General features: G+C 45.9%; 1 protein-coding gene and 1 long non-coding RNA gene across 2 annotated transcripts in view; one reads left to right on the top strand and one right to left on the bottom strand.

The window, feature by feature from the left end:
• Nucleotides 1-1,519: 1,519 nt before the first annotated feature.
• h3f3c (H3 histone, family 3C) lies at nt 1,520-11,683 on the bottom strand. The gene is made up of 4 exons (XM_055663610.1): nt 11,560-11,683; nt 7,785-7,937; nt 2,698-2,851; nt 1,520-2,177 (listed from the first exon to the last, which is right to left on the bottom strand). The coding sequence occupies exons 2-4, from the start codon at nt 7,910-7,912 to the stop codon at nt 2,049-2,051; spliced, it is 411 nt and encodes a 136-aa protein (XP_055519585.1). The 5' UTR covers nt 7,913-7,937; nt 11,560-11,683; the 3' UTR covers nt 1,520-2,048.
• Nucleotides 10,821-18,423, top strand: part of LOC129714127 (uncharacterized) — a 14,056-nt gene continuing 6,453 nt past the window's right edge. The window contains exon 1 of the long non-coding RNA XR_008726321.1: nt 10,821-11,500. This is a non-coding gene — a long non-coding RNA (uncharacterized LOC129714127). The remainder of the gene's footprint in view (nt 11,501-18,423) is intronic.

Below are 18,423 nucleotides of genomic sequence, written 5' to 3'. Positions count from 1 at the left end.
GTGCACCTTCCAAAAGCTGGCAATGTTTAAACCTCTTGGATATCACTGGATGTTGTAGCTCTTTAATTTAGATGTAGAGTGACCACTTTGGCCCATCCTTCACACTGTACATTCACAGCTATCTCTTATTATTTCATGGACTTGAAACGCCTGCAGTGGTTTGCTTTCTATCCATCCTCGTCTGTTGTCCTCTTGCTGCCCTCTCCTGGAGGGTCGGATGAATGAAGCGGCTGTTTTCACTACTTCAGTAGACACAAGGAACTGCAGGTGCTGGAACCTTGAACAAGAAGCACAAAGTGCTGGTGTAACGCAGCGGGTGAGGCAGCGTCTGTGGAGAGCACGGATCGCCCACGCTTTGTGTCAGGATCCTTTTTTCACACTGACCTGACACTCAGCTAACTCAAAGTAACACTCAGTAACTCAAAGTTACTCTGGCACTTTGAATTTTGTGTTCAAGAATGCTGTCTGACCCGCGAGGTTGAGAAGGAGTTTCTTCCCAGAGGCCGTTAGGACTGTAAACTCCTATCTCACCAGGGACTAACATTACTGTACCATTGTCAGGATGTCAGGACTGTCTTATGAAGAAAGACTGGATAGACTTGGTTTATACTCTCTAGAATTTAGGAGATTGAGAGGGGATCTTATAGAAACTTACAAAATTCTTAAGGGGTTGGACAGGCTAGATGCAGGAAGATTGTTCCCGATATTAGGGAAGTCCAGGACAAGGGGTCACAGCTTAAGGATAAGGGGGAAATCCTTTAAAACCGAGATGAGAAGAACTTTTTTCACACAGAGAGTGGTGAATCTCTGGAACTCTCGGCCACAGAGGGTAGTTGAGGCCAGTTCATTGGCTATATTTAAGAGGGAGTTAGATGTGGCCCTTGTGGCTAAGGGGATCAGGGGGTATGGAGAGAAGGCAGGTACGGGATACTGAGTTGGATGATCAGCCATGATCATATTGAATGGCGGTGCAGGCTCGAAGGGCCGAATGGCCTACTCCTGCACCTAATTTCGATGTTTCTATGTTTCTATTCTACTGTTGTGTGGTGTCTTATTAAAATTGCAGTTGTATCTTTTTCTTTTTTATTTCCTCCCAAAAATATGTAATATGTGAATATGTGTTTCTGTTCCACTCTGTTTGTAGTTTGTTTGTTTTTTTGTAAAATCCACGAGTAATCCGCCTAACTCTGCTCCATTCACTTACGGACTCCACACAAGCCTGTTTGCCTTCATACTTTTGAATTGGCACATGGATATGTAGGGGTATTGTTGGCATGCAGGCAGATGAGGTTAGTTTATGTTGGCATCATGTTAATGACACATTCTGGGCTGAAGAGCCTGTTTGTGTGCTGTATTTTTCAATGTTCTGTGAATGGTAAACATAAATACCCACCAGGTTAGTTGACACCAGGAAGCATCGGTGCGAGGCATACAAGAAAGCAGCCAGCCACACATTAAGGTACACAACTCAATTGTGGGTTTTTTTTCTCTATCTATTTAATATTATTTTTCATGGGAAAATTTTGCAATTACAAAGATCAGGATCAAACATTTTGAGACACGCAATATTGAAATAGGAAAAAAAAAAATCATCATGCCTACTCCTAGAATGCAGAATTATCAAATATAAGTGAAAAAACACACACAAAAAAAATGCATAGTGATCTGTCATGAATATCTTACAGATTGCCTGATAGAAGCAGGTCCATGTGGTCCCTGCCTGGTGTACTGAGTTGTAAATTGGGTTTTGTTACAAAACCTTTGTATAAATTCTCCCTTTGTTTTTAATCGCTTGCTGGTATGAAAAAACGAATTTTACAAAAAACACCACTGAAAGTTAGTTAACATCTCAACAAAGATTACTCTTGTTTGGGACATACAAATACAGAAGACCTAAACCTCTCTTTGAAACAATGAAGATTATATGCTCGGATGAATTAGCCTACTATGAATGAGAATAAGGAAAAAAAAAAAAAAAATGATAGCCTTTACTATTAATACAGAAGACCCATGGTAAAACATGATTTTTCTTTTCTTCTCTTTCATTTTTAAGCACGCTCGCCCCGGATACGGCGGGCCAGCTGTATGTCCTTCGGCATGATGGTAACACGTTTGGCGTGGATGGCGCACAGGTTGGTGTCTTCAAACAGACCAACCAGGTATGCCTCGCTGGCTTCCTGCAGAGGCAAAGAGAGGAACGTGGTCACTCGGTTGCTCTTGCAACTTGTCACGTGGTCTAACACGGCTACGTCACTGTGTTACTGCGTCTGTGGACGCAGCCCAGACCATCACACATGCCCGCCTCCCTTCTATTGACTCCATTCATACCTCACGCTGCCTCGGCAAGGCCAGTTGCATAATCAAGGACGAGTCACACCCTGGCCACTCCCTCTTCTGCCCTCATGCATAAGTGTGAAAACGCACACCTCCAGATTCAGGCACAGTTTCTTCCCAGCTGTTATCAAGCAACTGAATCATCCCACCACAACCAGAGAACAGTGCTGAACTACCAGCATACATTAATTTCATAGTTTAGGGTCACTCTGCATACCTACTCCGCCAATCTAAGTAATAAATGCAACTCAGAACCTTATTTACTACACAGCCAGCAGGGAAAGATTTTTCAAACCGGGCCAGTGGGAAGTTCTGGGGAAAACAGACTGTGTGACAGAGACGGGTGTGACGTGGGCTGCTCACCTGAAGGGCCCCGATGGCGGCGCTCTGGAACCTCAGGTCGGTTTTGAAGTCCTGTGCGATTTCACGCACGAGACGCTGGAAGGGCAGCTTCCTGATCAGCAATTCGGTGGACTTCTGGTATCGCCGGATTTCACGCAACGCCACGGTTCCAGGTCTAATAGAGAAAGAAATGGTACTTAATAACTTTTTAAAAATTGTATGGATATTCAGTCAACTTCTCCGAACATACGGCAATTGAAGGACATTCATCTCCATTTTACACTGGATGATTCCTGATCTCTATCACAGCCTCATTGGTTCTGCAATCTGTTAGCCCCTTGCCATGAAAAGTCTTTCACTACTTAATTTTTCAATATATAACTGGCCTCAGCAAGATTTAGGGGCAAGATTGTTTTAGACATTCACCGTACAAATTTCCAGCTGATTTGGACCTGGATTTTAATTGAACTTGACCCTATTTTTATTCAAAATTAACAGAGATAACTCCACTTTAGCAGGAATACAAATTTTAAAGTTATCCATGTTTCCCTTAACTTATACCAACCAATCTATTATTGCTACACCGCCTTCTCCAACAATCTTTTTATAATCTGGAGATTTCAAAGGAAAATCTGCACACAAACAGATACGTTTTAGAGGCCACTAATTGGAGATACTGATTAACATTGTTGATAGGAGGATTAGAGGGATGCTGAAAAAAAACACATTTCACCCAAAGGATGGCAGAACTTCTTTCAGTGGTGACCAAACCCTTCATCACATCATTGCATGAATGCTTAAAAATGTTGTAACCTGTGGGAACAGAGATCAAGAGGTGGAAAGCGGAATTAGTCGGAATAATTCTTCAGCATTGGAATGGCCTCCTATATGTATCTAAAACTAGGATTTACATAATTCGAACTGGCCCCTTTTGATTTTAGAAAACAGATTCAGATTAGTTTATTGTCACATAGACCAGGGAGCATTGCAATTCCTTGTTCAAGCTTGGAGTAAACAGTGGATAAATGCTGTGGTCTTGCATCATTCAGATGCACGAGGTATACAAGGACAGCGAATTACAATACTTTTGCTGTAAAGCTGCAAGTAAGAATTTAGATACATGGAACTGTAGATGCTGGTTTCCCAAGGAAAGACACAACATGCAGCAGTAACACAGCGGGTCAGGCAGCATCCCTGGAGAACGTGGATATCCATGTTCCCCAACGATGCTGCCTGACCCACTGAGTTACTGCAGCATTGTGCAACTTTCGCAAATAAGAATTTCATTGTGCCATTTTATAACCAATAAACATCCTTGAACTCTTGAGAGAAAACCTACTGCGGGCCAGCAGTGGAAAACATTGAATGTAAGCATTAATAGAAACATAGAAAATAGGTGCAGGAGTAGGCCATTCAGCCCTTCGAGCCTGCACCGCCATTCAATATGATCATGGCTGATCATCCAACTCAGTATCCTGTCCCTGCCTTCTCTCCATACCCCCTGATCCCTTTAGCCACAAGGGCCACATCTAACTCCCTCTTAAATATAGCCAATGAACCGTGGCCTCAACTACCCTCTGTGGCAGAGAATTCCACAGATTCACCACTCTCTGTGTGAAAAACGTTTTTCTCATCTCGGTCCAAAAAGATTTCCCCCTTATCCTTAAACTGTGACCCCTTGTTCTGAATCTGACGAACCCCTTGTTCTGGATCTGACAGACTTTGGAGGATCATTACTACTGCCCTGGTCTTACACCCAAGAGGAGAACTAGTTTATATTTGGATATTCTTATTCATGTTAAACAGTCACAGTCACTCCCCATCTGGTGTGCAGTGTTGCTGCACAAGGCAAACAGCCTGTGCTTTGATCCTCAGCCTGCGTTAATCACTGAGGATTCATGCAGACCGAAAATGTAATAACAGCAACTTTGATATTGCAAAAACAACCCACAATTCACAAAGCCTAACCTAAAAAATGACACGGCACGTGAGGAAGTTTAAGGCATATTGCCAAAAAGGGACAACCATAAAACAGGGATTTAGTTAAGAGAAGCTCGGAAAAAAACAACAGAATTGAGGGAACAGAGAAATTTCAGGATGGTTTGCAAAGCTGGATGAGGTTATAACAGTAGGGACATGCGAATCCCAGGAGGAATTTGAACAAAGCATCAGAAATATAAAACTGAGATATTGCTTAACCTGGAGCCAGCGTACATCAACATACTCAGATGTGTTGGGTGGAAGTGACTTGGTGTGACTGAGGGACAAAGTTTTGTATGACCTTGTGTTAACTGAGGGGAGAACCAAAGTGAATGGGCAGCACTGTTAGAACAGCTAATGGGGACTTAATAAGCATGGCTGAGGATTTCACCAGCGGCCGAGGTCAGTCAGGGTTTCTGCTTCTAATCACAAGGTACCTGCAAGGAAATATGCCTTCAGCAGATTAGTCCTGAGCTGTACCTATCGGTAGGTCGGTCGGCCGCAGAAACTCATCAACATCAAAATTCAACTAGTGCCTTGGAATTATAACTCAATAATGAGGAGCGGTAGAGTTGCTGCTGGTGGCGCAGCGGTAGAGACCTGGGTTTGATTCTGACAACGGATGCTGTCTGCAAAGAGTTTGTAAGTTCTCCCTGTGACCACATGTGTTTTCACCGTGTGTTTTAGTTTCCTCTCACATTCCAAAGACATACAGGTCTGTAGATTAATTGGCTTCTGTAAATTCCCCCAAATGTGTAGGATGTGAAACTGGGGTAAGATAGAACTAGCGCACTGGAAATTGTTGGTTGGTGTAGACTCAGCGGGCCGAAGGGCCTGTTTCTGCGCTGTATCTCTACATTGCTTTGTGAAAAAGAAAATGAAAACTAAAGAGACTCCTGCAAAACTTTCCCAGTCATGCTCCAACACTAAAATATTTTCAGAATTATCACTGGGAATTTTAAAGTCAAGTTCCAATTTCTGTACGAATCAAAGTTGTAACTGTATAAGATGACGGAGACCAAACTGTGTCCAGTTCTGAAAGCTCTACCACAGGATGGATATCATGAAGCAGGAAAGGGTGTAGGGAAGATTCATGATTGCCAGAACTGGAGGGCTTGAGATTTCACAGGCTGGATCATCTGGAACTGTTTTCCCTAGAGCGCAGGAGGTTGAAGGGTGACTGTATAAAATAATTGTGGGCCGTTCCTATACTGTACTGATCTACTGTTTTATCATGAAGGGCATAGATATGGTTCCAGTCTTTTTTCCCAGGGTAGGGGTGTCAAAAACTTAGATTTAAGGTTAATGGGGAATGGCTGAAAAGGGACCCGCGAGGCAATATTTTGACACAGCGGGTGGCTGATGTATGGAATAAGTTACCAGAGGAAGCTTTATAAATAAAAGTTTAAAAGGCATTTGGTCAGGTACATGAATAGGAAAGATTTAGAAGGATATCTTCTTCTGTCCTATGTCTTGTAGACCTGCAGCTCCGTTGATGCGACCCAGGCCAACGAGTCATCGTCCAGGTCAATCAGACCTCGTTCATCATTCGGTGGCCAGTGTTTGGGGCATATGGAGGATATGAGCAAATGGAACTAGATTAGATAGACAGCTTATTCAATGTGAACGGGTTGGATTGAAGGGACTTTTTCGTGCTGTATAATTTAACTATGATTCTAAAAGTGAGTGCAAATCACTACACATTAGATTCCTAGATTAGATTAGATTCCTTTATTTGTCATTCAGACCTTTCGGTCTGAACGAAATGTCATTGCCTGCAGTCATACATATAATAATAAATAACAAAACACGCAATAAACAGAAATTAACATCCACCACAGTGAGTTCACCAGGCACCTCCTCACTGTGATTGAGGCAAAAGACTTAAAGCGGCGGTACACTTGTAAATCATAATTATTAATAGAGCATTTTGCTAAAAAACATCATACACAAATACCCAGTACTGCCCCCATTGTCCTCCAGCATTCTGACCTTGAGCACTTGGATCGCTCCACGGCTAACAGTGTTCACTGTTGGTTAGGACTAGTTTGGTGACATGGGGAGGGGGGAGGGGGAAACAATCTTTCAGGGTCCCTACCTGGTCGGAGAGGCAGCTTTTCTCCGGGCTGCAGCTTCGACCCGTCCTCGCGGCCTACCAGCGGGCCTGGAGCGGCGTTTCCTGTCGTGGACCGCCCAGAACCTCGGCTTCGGCGGCGGCACAGCGCTGGAGCGTTATCGTGGAGCGGGCGATGCCTTGCCTGGGTCGCCGCGCTGGAGCTCCGGTGAGCTGAGACCGCCGGGTAAAACTTCGCGGAGCTGCGGGACTGTGGAGCGGCCAGTTGTGGAGCTCCAACCGGCGCGGCCTTTTCGGCTTCGGAAGCCGCGGCCTCCAGTACGGAGGTGGCCGTTCCAGGGTTCCCATGCCGCTGTGAGGACTCTCCCGACGCCGGAGCACCACCACCCGACGAGAACGGCCAGGAACATCGGGCCTCCGTAGAGGCAACTGTGGAGGCCTCAATAGGCCCGACTATGGGTGAACAGGGGTTGGGGACTGGACTTTGTGCCTTCCCTCATGGTGGGAGCCATTGTGAGGGGATGTTCTTTGTTTAAGACTCTCATTGGTGTTATGTCTGTATTCTTTTTTTTTGTGTGCTGCAAAATGGCAAAAAGCATTTCACTTCATTATACCTCGGTGAATGTGACCAATAAAATACCTTTGATACTTTGATGTGTATGGAGCAGAATTAGGCCATTCAACCCATCAAGTCTACTCCACCATTCAATAATGGCTGATCTATTTTTCCCTCCTAACCCCATTCTCCTGCCTTCTCCCCATAACCCTTGACACTCATACTAATAACCCATACCATAGAATCTATATATCTCTGCCATAAACATCTAACATCTAAACATATGAATGAGATATCACAGGCAATGAATCCTGACAACCCATATACAAATATCTGGCTTCCATATCCAAGTTTAAAGTTATATAGTTGTTGCTCTATAGTTACTCCGGATTACGTTACTCCCGTGGGAGAATGACAGGGCTGATCCTTTTGCTCGTTCACACTCCCACCCTATTGCCACGTTCGCTTGGCACCCCAAAGATAATGCCAGGAACCTGCCTGTAACGATGTGGTTTCTTCACCCCACCAGTGGACGGCGCACTCTTGCGGGCTGCTTTGGTTGCAAGCTGCTTACGCGGGGCCTTGCCTCCAGTGGATTTACGAGCTGTCTGCTTTGTACGAGCCATTGCAAGGAACTTTCACACCAAGTTGCTGCGAGGAAGGTAAATGCACGATCAATTAGCAAATACAAAACACTGGCAAGCCGAGAAAGTACCAACGTTGTCCCGGAAGTCTCTTTGTGGGGAACTGATGGCAGACAAGCGGCATAAAAATGAAACTGTCACGAAACTTGAAACTCCGTGTTAAGCTTAGCCCATCGAAAAAAGGAAAAATTTTGACTCGTTGGCACTGGTTAATTTGTTCAATATTTGTGCCACCGAGCAAAGCCTTGTGCAGATTATTTGCCTGGGGTTTCATCATTTGTGCTGCTTGAGTAAACATTTGTTTCCTTATACGTTCAGAGTCGAATAACCAAAACAAAATCCTGGCAACTTTTCTGGAGTACATTTATATGCAAAAGATAGCAACAGTGCTATTTTATGAAAATGAATATCTTCACTTTACAATGCTTGCAACTGAACTTGCAATTGTTTTAATATTTACTAGACCAAGTCTGTCACACGGGAGGGCTGGTCCCCGAACGCAATATTCCACCACTCACATATAGCCCCCAACTGCGCAGGTGTGGCTGACGGGTTCCCGTTGAGACGCCAAGGTCCCCGTTGTGACGCGAGTCATGGCAACCCTCCCCAAGTGCGCCTCACCATCCCTCTTCCTCCCCCTGTCCTCCTCCATTCCCCCTCATCCCCAGCATTTCTTCCCCCTCCTTCCTCCTCCTCCCCTCCCCCACTCACCATTCCCCCACTTTCAGTCACTCCCTCCCTCTATAACCCCTCTCCTCCCTACCCCCCCTTGACGTAATTGTGAGGTGGAAGCTGCTGTGTTTTTGAACACTGAGTTTTTTTTTAAATGTAAATGAGATCCCATTGTGATGTAATTGTGGGGTGGAACACTGCTGACGGGCAGTTTATGTAAATTAGATCCCATTGTGACGTCATACGCTGCTCACTACCAGTGCAGATGGAAGAACATTTTTTTCAAAGTAAAGTTTAAAATGTGAATAACTTGTAAAATATGTCATCAATCTAAACAAAACTTGATACAACACACCACAGGACAATGGTGTGTAAGCGCTATCGTGTACCGTTTTGGCATAATTTCAGGACATAGCAGACAGACAAAGAAACAAACAAGATGAGTTTTAGTAATATATAGATATAGATAACAAAAGGAAATTAAGCCAAAATGGGTTCAACAATTAAATTAGAAATTGAGATGAGGGCCCAGTTCCGGAAGTTAATTTGATGGTTTCAAAATGGAGACAAATTCACCAAATGAATGGTTAATCTTGATCAGACTTATCTAGCGCACTTACAAAACAAAATAACAAGATCTACGGATGGCACGCTTTTCTCCCGATTTATAAAGGGCTCTGTGACAGGTCAACATGCACCAAGGTTAAATGCACAACAATGTTGATAATCTTTTAGATTTGGGGATTTATTTGCAATAATTAACTGATTGTACAGCTTTAAGGAAGTAAAGAGATTGTAAAGTTGTAAGGGAGCCTTTTAAAATACACCTTAATATCCCCCAACCAAATTTTCTTACACTGGAGAAATTCATGCACGGGGCATATAAAATATCTTGCGTAAATTAACTGGGTTATTTCTACTGGTCATGGTTTACAAAACAGCAACTTGCCAAAGCAGGCAGATATGGAATGTAAACTTGGCCCAAGGCCAAAGGTCCACTCCGACACAACAGTCTGTTGGGAAAGCTTCATTTGTTTATCGAACCTGTGCATGATCCGTGCATGCAAAATCATGCCCTGCCAAAGTATCGCGCACCAACCACCAACCTGGACACACTGCAGCAGAGCCACTGTAGTGCCGCTGCCAATCGGAACGCCTGTTGAATGTTTAGTAGAGTGTTAAATTTGTTCATGATATATGTATTTTTATTTCTATTTATTTTTAATGCACACTGAATGGACACTGGTTGAGCAACGTTTTTTTGTTTCCTCTGGGTATGTGAATACTCAGGAAATGACAATAAAGATATACAATACAATCATTCATTCAAATCGTAGATGAATGATCCTAGTTTTAACCACATGCATGTCCTTCCAATTTTACTAGAATAACTACCTTGATAGCATTTTACATATTACTATAACATTGAAATGTGTAAAATCACTTTTTACATTATTGTACACTTTAAATGACACAATGTTCTTATTAACTAATAACTTCTTTTAATCTGGATTTTTAATTCATGCATTGTTTTTTTTTAAAATATATAATTTATGATGCTTTTATAAATGATATACTAAGATTTTATATGTACTTATGCTATGCAATGCATTTTTTATGTAATGTTGCCCCTAGTCTGGACCTCGAGTCCGTAATAAAGTTTATTATTATTATTATTAATAAAACATGTAGATAGACACAGAATGCTGGAGTAACCCAGCGGGCCAGGCAGCATTTATGGAGGGATTTATGGAGCTACTTCCCAACAGCCATCAGGCTATTAAACCTGGCTCAGACAAAACTCTGATTATTATGAACCCATTTTCTGTTATTTGCACTTCATCAGTTTATTTATTCATGTGTGTATATATATTTATATTATGGTATATGGACACATTGATGTGTTTTGTAGTAATAATAATAATAATAATAATAATTTTATTTATAGAGCACTTTAAAAACAAACATAGCTGCAACAAAGTGCTGTACATCACTAATCATTGACAAAAAAGTTAATACACACCAAAAATAACAATCAAAAGAAATAGTAGGAAAAGACATGTAAAATAAAGAAACATCAAAAACACCACAAACAGAAGCAAAGCCTCAGGCATGGTCAAAAGCCAGGGAGTACAAATGCGTTTTAACACTGGATTTGAAGATGGACAGTGAGGGGGCCTGTCTGACAGTGAGGGGGCCTGTCTACTATGCCTACTATGTTCTGTGTGCTTAAGCAAAGCAAGAATTTCATTGTCCTATGCAGGGACACATGACAATAAACTCACTTGAACTTCTCTTGACAATGTCTCTAAGGACTACAACTTCCATGGTGCACAGCGGTAGCTGCGCCTGCGTGTTCACACCAGGGCGGGGCCCCTGCTGATGGACAGCGCGGCTACACCAATGGCACTGGGAGCCGCCGATGGACGGAGCACTCCTCCAATGGGGAGGGAGGAAGGAGCGGTTGCCAGCCAATGGGAGAGGAAGGGGCGGGACCTGCGCGGGCCGGGGGCGGGGTGAAGCTTGCTGTCCTTTTCAAGTTCGGTTGGCCGGCGCGCAGGCGAGCGATGAGAAACATGAAAGCCAAGCGAGGCACAGGGGGGGGAAGAACCGGCGAATAAAACCCCCCAAACCCAACAATAACTACCCGTTCCCCTCAGAAACAACACAAGAGACGCTTTAAAGTCGACGAAGACTGCCCCCATGCCGATGTGGAGAATATTCCGCCAGTTTAGACGGTGTATTCACCTCCCCCCCCCCCCCCCCCTCCATAACCCAGAAACCGAAGGCCTCTTGTTTTTGTTCGACTGAGGCGATTTTTATTCCCTCTCTCTCTCGCTCCTTCTGGAATGTTCCCGACGGTTCTCCGGCCGAGGAAGGGGAGGCGGAGCGCGAGAGGTAAGCGGGGGGTCCCGGCGCGGAGCGGGGGGAGGCCCCGGGGCCGGTGGAAAGCTTACCTTTGTCGGAGGGAAAGGGCCAAGGACAAGCGAGTGGGGTCCGGCGCGGACAAAGGGCCGTCGGTTTGTGGGGCTGACAAAATGGCGGCGGGCGGGCGGCGGGGCGATGGCCCCACAATGCACCGCGCGCACCCAGGGCATCAATAGACCAGAGAACCAAACTTGACCCAAACTCACTCAAACCCCCCCATAACTCATTTAACTTGATTTGATTCCTTCATTGTCATTCAGACCTTTCGGCCTGAACGATATTTCGTTGCCTGCAGTCATACACAATAATAATAAATAACAAATCATACTATAAACACAAGTTAACATCCACCACAGTGATTAAGAGGGAACCAGTCTGAAGAAGGGTTTCGGCCCGAAACGTTGCCTATTTCCTTTGCTCCATAGATGCTGCTGCACCCGCTGAGTTTCTCCAGCTTTTTTGTGTAACCTTAACATCCACCACAGTGAGTTCACCAAGCACCTCCTCACTGTGATGGAGGCAAAAGTCTTAGTCTCTGTCTCTTCACTCCTTGTTCTGCCCTCTGCGCTGAGGCGATCCAGGCCGAAGATGCCGCCCTCCATTCCAGCGGACTTCGGCAGTGATGTTGCCGCTGCCGAAAGTTGGAACGCCGCCTTCAGCGAGTCGGGCCACCGCTGCCTCAGCTCCGAGTCCCGCTGCCTCAGCGAGTCGGGCCGCAAAGCGAGTGGGGTCCGGCGCGGACAAAGGGCCGTCGGTTTGTGGGGCTGACAAAATGGCGGCGGGCGGGCGGCGGGGCGATGGCCCCACAATGCACCGCGCGCACCCAGGGCATCAATAGACCACAGAACCAAACTTGACCCAAACTCACTCAAACCCCCCCCAGAACTCATTTAACTTGATTTGATTCCTTCATTGTCATTTAGACCTTTCGGCCTGAACGATATTTCGTTGCCTGCAGTCATACACAATAATAATAAATAACAAAACATACTATAAACACAAATTAACAGCAGTCTGAAGAAGGGTTTCGGCCCGAAACGTTGCCTATTTCCTTCGCTCCATAGATGCTGCTGCACCCGCTGAGTTTCTCCAGCTTTTTTGTGTAACCTTAACATCCACCACAGTGAGTTCACCAAGCACCTCCTCACTGTGATGGAGGCAAAAGTCTTAGTCTCTGGCTCTTCACTCCTTGTTCTGCCCTCTGCGCTGAGGCGATCCGGGCCGAAGATGCCGCCCTCCATTCCAGCGGACTTCGGCGGTGATGTCGCCACTGCCGAAAGTTGGAACACCGCCTTCAGCGAGTCGGGCCTCAAGCGAGTGGGGTCCGGCACGGACAAAGGGCCGTCGGTTTGTGGGGCTGACAAAATGGCGGGCGGCGGGGCGATGGCCCCACAATGCACCGCGCGCACCCAGGGCATCAATAGACCAGAGAACCAAACTTGACCCAAACTCACTCAAACCCCCCTAGAACTCATTTAACTTGATTTGATTCCTTCATTGTCATTCAGACCTTTCGGCCTGAACGATATTTCGTTGCCTGCAGTCATACACAATAAGTCAAGTCAAGTTTATTTGTCACATACACATACGAGATGTGCAGTGAAATGAAAGTGGCAATGCTCGCGGAACAACAAAACAACCAAACAAATTATAAACACAATCATAACACACATATTATTTTACATAATAAATAATAGAAGGAAAAACGTTCTGTACAGTTAGTCCCTGGTGAGAAAGGCGTTTACAGTCCGAATTGCCTCTGGGAAGAAACTCCTTCTCAACCTCTCCGTTCTCACTGCATGGCAACGGAGCCGTTTGCCTGACCGTAGTGGCTGGAACAGTCCGTTGCAGGGGTGGAAGAGGTCTCTCATGATTTTGTTTGCTCTGGAGTTCTCCATAATAATAAATAACAAAATAATAAATAAATAACAAAACATACTATAAACACAAATTAACATCCACACCACAGTGAGTTCACCAAGCACCTCCTCACTGTGATGGAGGCAAAAGTCTTAGTCTCTGTCTCTTCACTCCTTGTTCTGCCCTCTGCGTTGAGGCGATCCAGGCCGAAGATGCCGCCCTCCATTCCAGCGGACTTCGGCGGTGATGTCGCCACTGCCGAAAGCTGGAACACCGCCTTCAGCGAGTCGGGCCTCAAGCGAGTGGGGTCCGGCACGGACAAAGGGCCGTCGGTTTGTGGGGCTGACAAAATGGCGGGCGGCGGGGCGATGGCCCCACAATGCACCACCCGCACCCAGGGCATCAATAGACCAGAGAACCAAACTTGACCCAAACTCACTCAAACCCCCCCATAACTCATTTAACTTGATTTGATTCCTTCATTGTCATTCAGACCTTTCGGCCTGAACGATATTTCGTTGCCTGCAGTCATACACAATAATAATAAATAACAAAACATACTATAAACACAAATTAACAGCAGTCTGAAGAAGGGTTTCGGCCCGAAACGTTGCCTATTTCCTTCGCTCCATAGATGCTGCTGCACCCGCTGAGTTTCTCCAGCTTTTTTGTGTAACCTTAACATCCACCACAGTGAGTTCACCAAGCACCTCCTCACTGTGATGGAGGCAAAAGTCTTAGTCTCTGTCTCTTCACTCCTTGTTCTGCCCTCTGCGCTGAGGCGATCCAGGCCAAAGATGCCGCCCTCCATTCCAGCGGACTTCGGCGGTGATGTCGCCGCTGCCGAAAGCTGGAACACTGCCTTCAGCGAGTCGGGCCACCGCTGCCTCAGCGAGTCGGGCCGCAAAGCGAGTGGGGTCTGGCGCGGACAAAGGGCCGTCGGTTTGTGGGGCTGACAAAATGGCGGCGGGCGGGCGGCGGGGCGATGGCCCCACAATGCACCGCGCGCACCCAGGGCATCAATAGACCAGAGAACCAAACTTGACCCAAACTCACTCAAACCCCCCCATAACTCATTTAACTTGATTTGATTCCTTCATTGTCATTCAGACCTTTCGGCCTGAACGATATTTCGTTGCCTGCAGTCATACACAATAATAATAAATAACAAAACATACTATAACAGTTGTACAACTGTACAACTTGCAGTTGTACGGGGTCGTGGTGAGACCACACCTGGAGTATTGCGTACAGTTTTGGTCTCCAAATCTGAGGAAGGACATTATTGCCATAGAGGGAGTGCAGAGACGGTTCACCAGACTGATTCCTGGGATGTCAGGACTGTCTTATGAAGAAAGACTGGATAGACTTGGTTTATACTCTCTAGAATTTAGAAGATTGAGAGGGGATCTTATAGAAAACTTACAAAATTCTTAAGGGGTTGGACAGGCTAGATGCAGGAAGATTGTTTCCCGATGTTAGGGAAGTCCAGGACAAGGGGTCACAGCTTAAGGATAAAGGGGAAATCCTTTTAAAACCGAGATGAGAAGAACTTTTTTCACACAGAGAGTGGTGAATCTCTGGAACTCTCTGCCACAGAGGGTAGTTGAGGCCACTTCATTGGCTATATTTAAGAGGGAGTTAGATGTGGCCCTTGTGGCTAAGGGGTTCAGGGGGTATGGAGAGAAGGCAGGTACGGGATACTGAGTTGGATGATCAGCCATGATCATATTGAATGGCGGTGCAGGCTCGAAGGGCCGAATAATAATAATAATAATAATAACTTTATTTGTTAAGCACCTTAAAAACAACCAAAGCTGACCAAAGTGCTGTACAGAAAAAAGAAAACAAGCAAGACATCATAAAACAGGCAGAACAACAGAACATACAACTAACACGAGGCGCATAAATTACATACAAAAATCCAAACAATAAATTTAAAAAAACATAAAACACAAGTACAAACAACGCAGCAAAACCAAGCAAATAAAGTTAATAAACAATTCGACACCTCACTGGTCTACAAAGGCCATGGAGAATAGATATGTCTTCAGGAGTGATTTAAAAACAGCTAGAGAAGGGGCCTGTTTAACGTGCAGAGGCAATTCATTCCACAATCTCGGAGCCGACACAGCAAAGGCACGGTCCCCTCTGAGCTTCCGCTTAGTCTTTGGCTCAATCAGGAGCAGCTGATCATCTGACCTGAGAGAGCGGGAGGGCGAATAAGGGTGAAGAAGCTCAGATAGGTAGGACGGGGCAAGACCACTTAGGGATTTAAAAGTAAATAAAATAATTTTAAAACGAATCCTATACTGAATAGGCAGCCAGTGGAGAGAGGCCAAAAGGTGAGAAACATGATCATGCTTTCGTGTGCCTGTCAAAAGAATGGCCTACTCCTGCACCTAATTTCTATGTTTCTATAAACACAAATTAACATCCACCACAGTGAGTTCACCAAGCACCTCCTCACTGTGATGGAGGCAAAAGTCTTAGTCTCTGGCTCTTCACTCCTTGTTCTGCCCTCTGCGCTGAGGCGATCCAGGCCGAAGATGCCGCCCTCCATTCCAGCGGACTTCGGCGGTGATGTCGCCACTGCCGAAAGTTGGAACGCCGCCTTCAGCGAGTCAGGCCTCAGCTCCGAGTCCCACTGCCTCAGCGAGTGGGGTCCGGCGCGGACAAAGGGCCGTCGGTTTGTGGGGCTGACAAAATGGCGGCGGGCGGGCGGCGGGGCGATGGCCCCACAATGCACCGCGCGCACCCAGGGCATCAATAGACCAGAGAACCAAACTTGACCCAAACTCACTCAAACCCCCCCATAACTCATTTAACTTGATTTGATTCCTTCATTGTCATTCAGACCTTTCGGCCTGAACGATATTTCGTTGCCTGCAGTCATACACAATAATAATAAATAACAAATCATACTATAAACACAAGTTAACATCCACCACAGTGATTAAGAGGGAACCAGTCTGAAGAAGGGTTTCGGCCCGAAACGTTGCCTATTTCCTTCGCTCCATAGGTGCTGCTGCACCCGCTGAGTTTCTCCAACTTTTCTGTGTAACCTCCACCACAGTGAGTTCACCAAGCACCTCCTCACTGTGATGGAGGCAAAAGTCTTAGTCTCTGTCTCTTCACTCCTTGTTCTGCCCTCTGCGCTGAGGCGATCCAGGCCGAAGATGCCGCCCTCCATTCCAGCGGACTTCGGCGGTGATGTCGCCACTGCCGAAAGTTGGAACGCCGCCTTCAGCGAGTCGGGCCTCAGCTCCGAGTCCCGCTGCCTCAGCGAGTGGGGTCCGGCGCGGACAAAGGGCCGTCGGTTTGTGGGGCTGACAAAACGGCGGTTGGTGGGCGGCGGGGCGATGGCCCCACAATGCACCGCGCGCACCCAGGGCATCTATAGACCAGAGAACCAAACTTGACCCAAACTCACTCAAACAGTATAATACAATTTATTTGTAGTCATTTGAACCCAGAGGTTCAAACAAAATTTGGTTTCTGCAGTCATACAACCAAGACACAACACAATTTACACGAACATCCATCACATAGAAACATAGAAAATAGGTGCAGGAGTAGGCCATTCGGCCCTTCGAGCCTGCACCGCCATTCGATATGATCATGGCTGATCATCCAATTCAGTATCCCATCCCTGCCTTATCTCCATACCCCCTGATCCCTTTAGCCACAAGGGCCACATCTAACTCCCTCTTAAATATAGCCAATGAACTGGCCTCAACTACCTTCTGTGGCAGAGAATTCCACAGATTCACCACTCTCTGTAAAAAATGATTTTCTCATCTCGGTCCTAAAAGACTTCCCTCTTATCCTTAAACTGTGACCCCCTAGTTCTGGACTTCCCCAACATCGGGAATAATCTTCCTGCATCTAGCCTGTCCAACCCCTTAAGAATTTTGTAAGTTTCTATAAGAGAATTAATCTCCTCCTCACTGTGATGGAAGGCAAAGTCTAACCCCCTATAAATCATGTTTAAGAAGGAACTGCAGATGCTGGAAAATTGAAGGTACACAAAAAAGCTGGAGAAACTCAGCGGGTGCAGCAGCATCTATGGAGCGAAGGAAATGGGCAACGTTTGAAGAAGGGTTTTGAAAAAGTTACTTTTATAACAACTAAACAGGTTAGCTTCTTATTAAACAGACACCACACAAACTGTTTGGTAGACCAGTTCAAAACTTTACTTATTATCGGCCGATGGAAGGGAGGGAGAACTTACAATTAAGTGAGCAATTACAGACACTTCACCGTCCTCATCCACCTCCCTGAAGGTGTGGGGGAGGGGGGAGATGGGGTACCACCATGAGGTACCACCTCCAGTTTAAATTGCATTTGGAATATTTTGGAGGACCAAGAACCAAGTACGTGCATACAGTCATAGTATTTTTTTTCCTGGTGGGAGGAGTGTCCGGGGGGGGAGGTGATTGGCAATCACCGAGGTACAGTGTTGAGTAGTGTAACAGCCGCAGGGAAGAAGCTGTTCCTGGACCTGCTGGTCCGGCAACGGAGAAACCTGTAGCGCCTCCCGGATGGTAGGAGGGTAAACAGTCTGTGGTTGGGGTGAGAGCAGCCCTTGGCGATGCTGAGCGCCCTTCGCAGACAACGCTTGCTTTGGACAGATTCAGTGGAGGGGAGTGAGGAACCAGTGATGCGTTGGGCAATTTTCACCACCCTCTGCAGTGCTTTCCGGTCGGAGACAGAGCAGTTGCCATACCATACTGTGATACAGTTGGTAAGGATGCTCTCGATGGTGCAGCGGTAGAAGTTCACCAGAATCTGAGGAGACAGATGCACATACACATATACGAGATGTGCAGTGAAATGAAAAGTGGCAATGCTCGCGGACTTTGTGCAAAAAGACAAGCAAACAAACAACCAAACAAACTACAAACAGAATGGAGTCCTCTCCAGTCCTCTCCTTTACATTTTCACCACCTTTCCACTGCTCTGCAGTTCAAAACTCATCCCTCCACATCTGTGAGACTGAGGTCATTGATATTAAGTAAGTAAGTTTAATG

The sequence above is a fragment of the Leucoraja erinacea genome, chromosome 38 (assembly GCF_028641065.1).
Source record: "Leucoraja erinacea ecotype New England chromosome 38, Leri_hhj_1, whole genome shotgun sequence".
Taxonomy (NCBI): domain Eukaryota; kingdom Metazoa; phylum Chordata; class Chondrichthyes; order Rajiformes; family Rajidae; genus Leucoraja; species Leucoraja erinaceus.
The sequence above is the reverse complement of the archived record's forward strand: the minus strand, read 5'-3'. Positions and strand labels throughout refer to the sequence as shown.

Coding starts and splice junctions, on each gene's coding strand:
- h3f3c (XM_055663610.1), bottom strand. CDS start 7,912: ATGGCTCGTACAAAGCAGACAGCTCGTAAATCCACTGGAGGCAAGGCC. Junction 2,852..7,784: donor AAGAAACCACATCGTTACAG/GCAGGTTCCTGG, acceptor TTTCTCTATTAG/ACCTGGAACCGTGGCGTTGC. Junction 2,178..2,697: donor CCGCCATCGGGGCCCTTCAG/GTGAGCAGCCCA, acceptor TTGCCTCTGCAG/GAAGCCAGCGAGGCATACCT.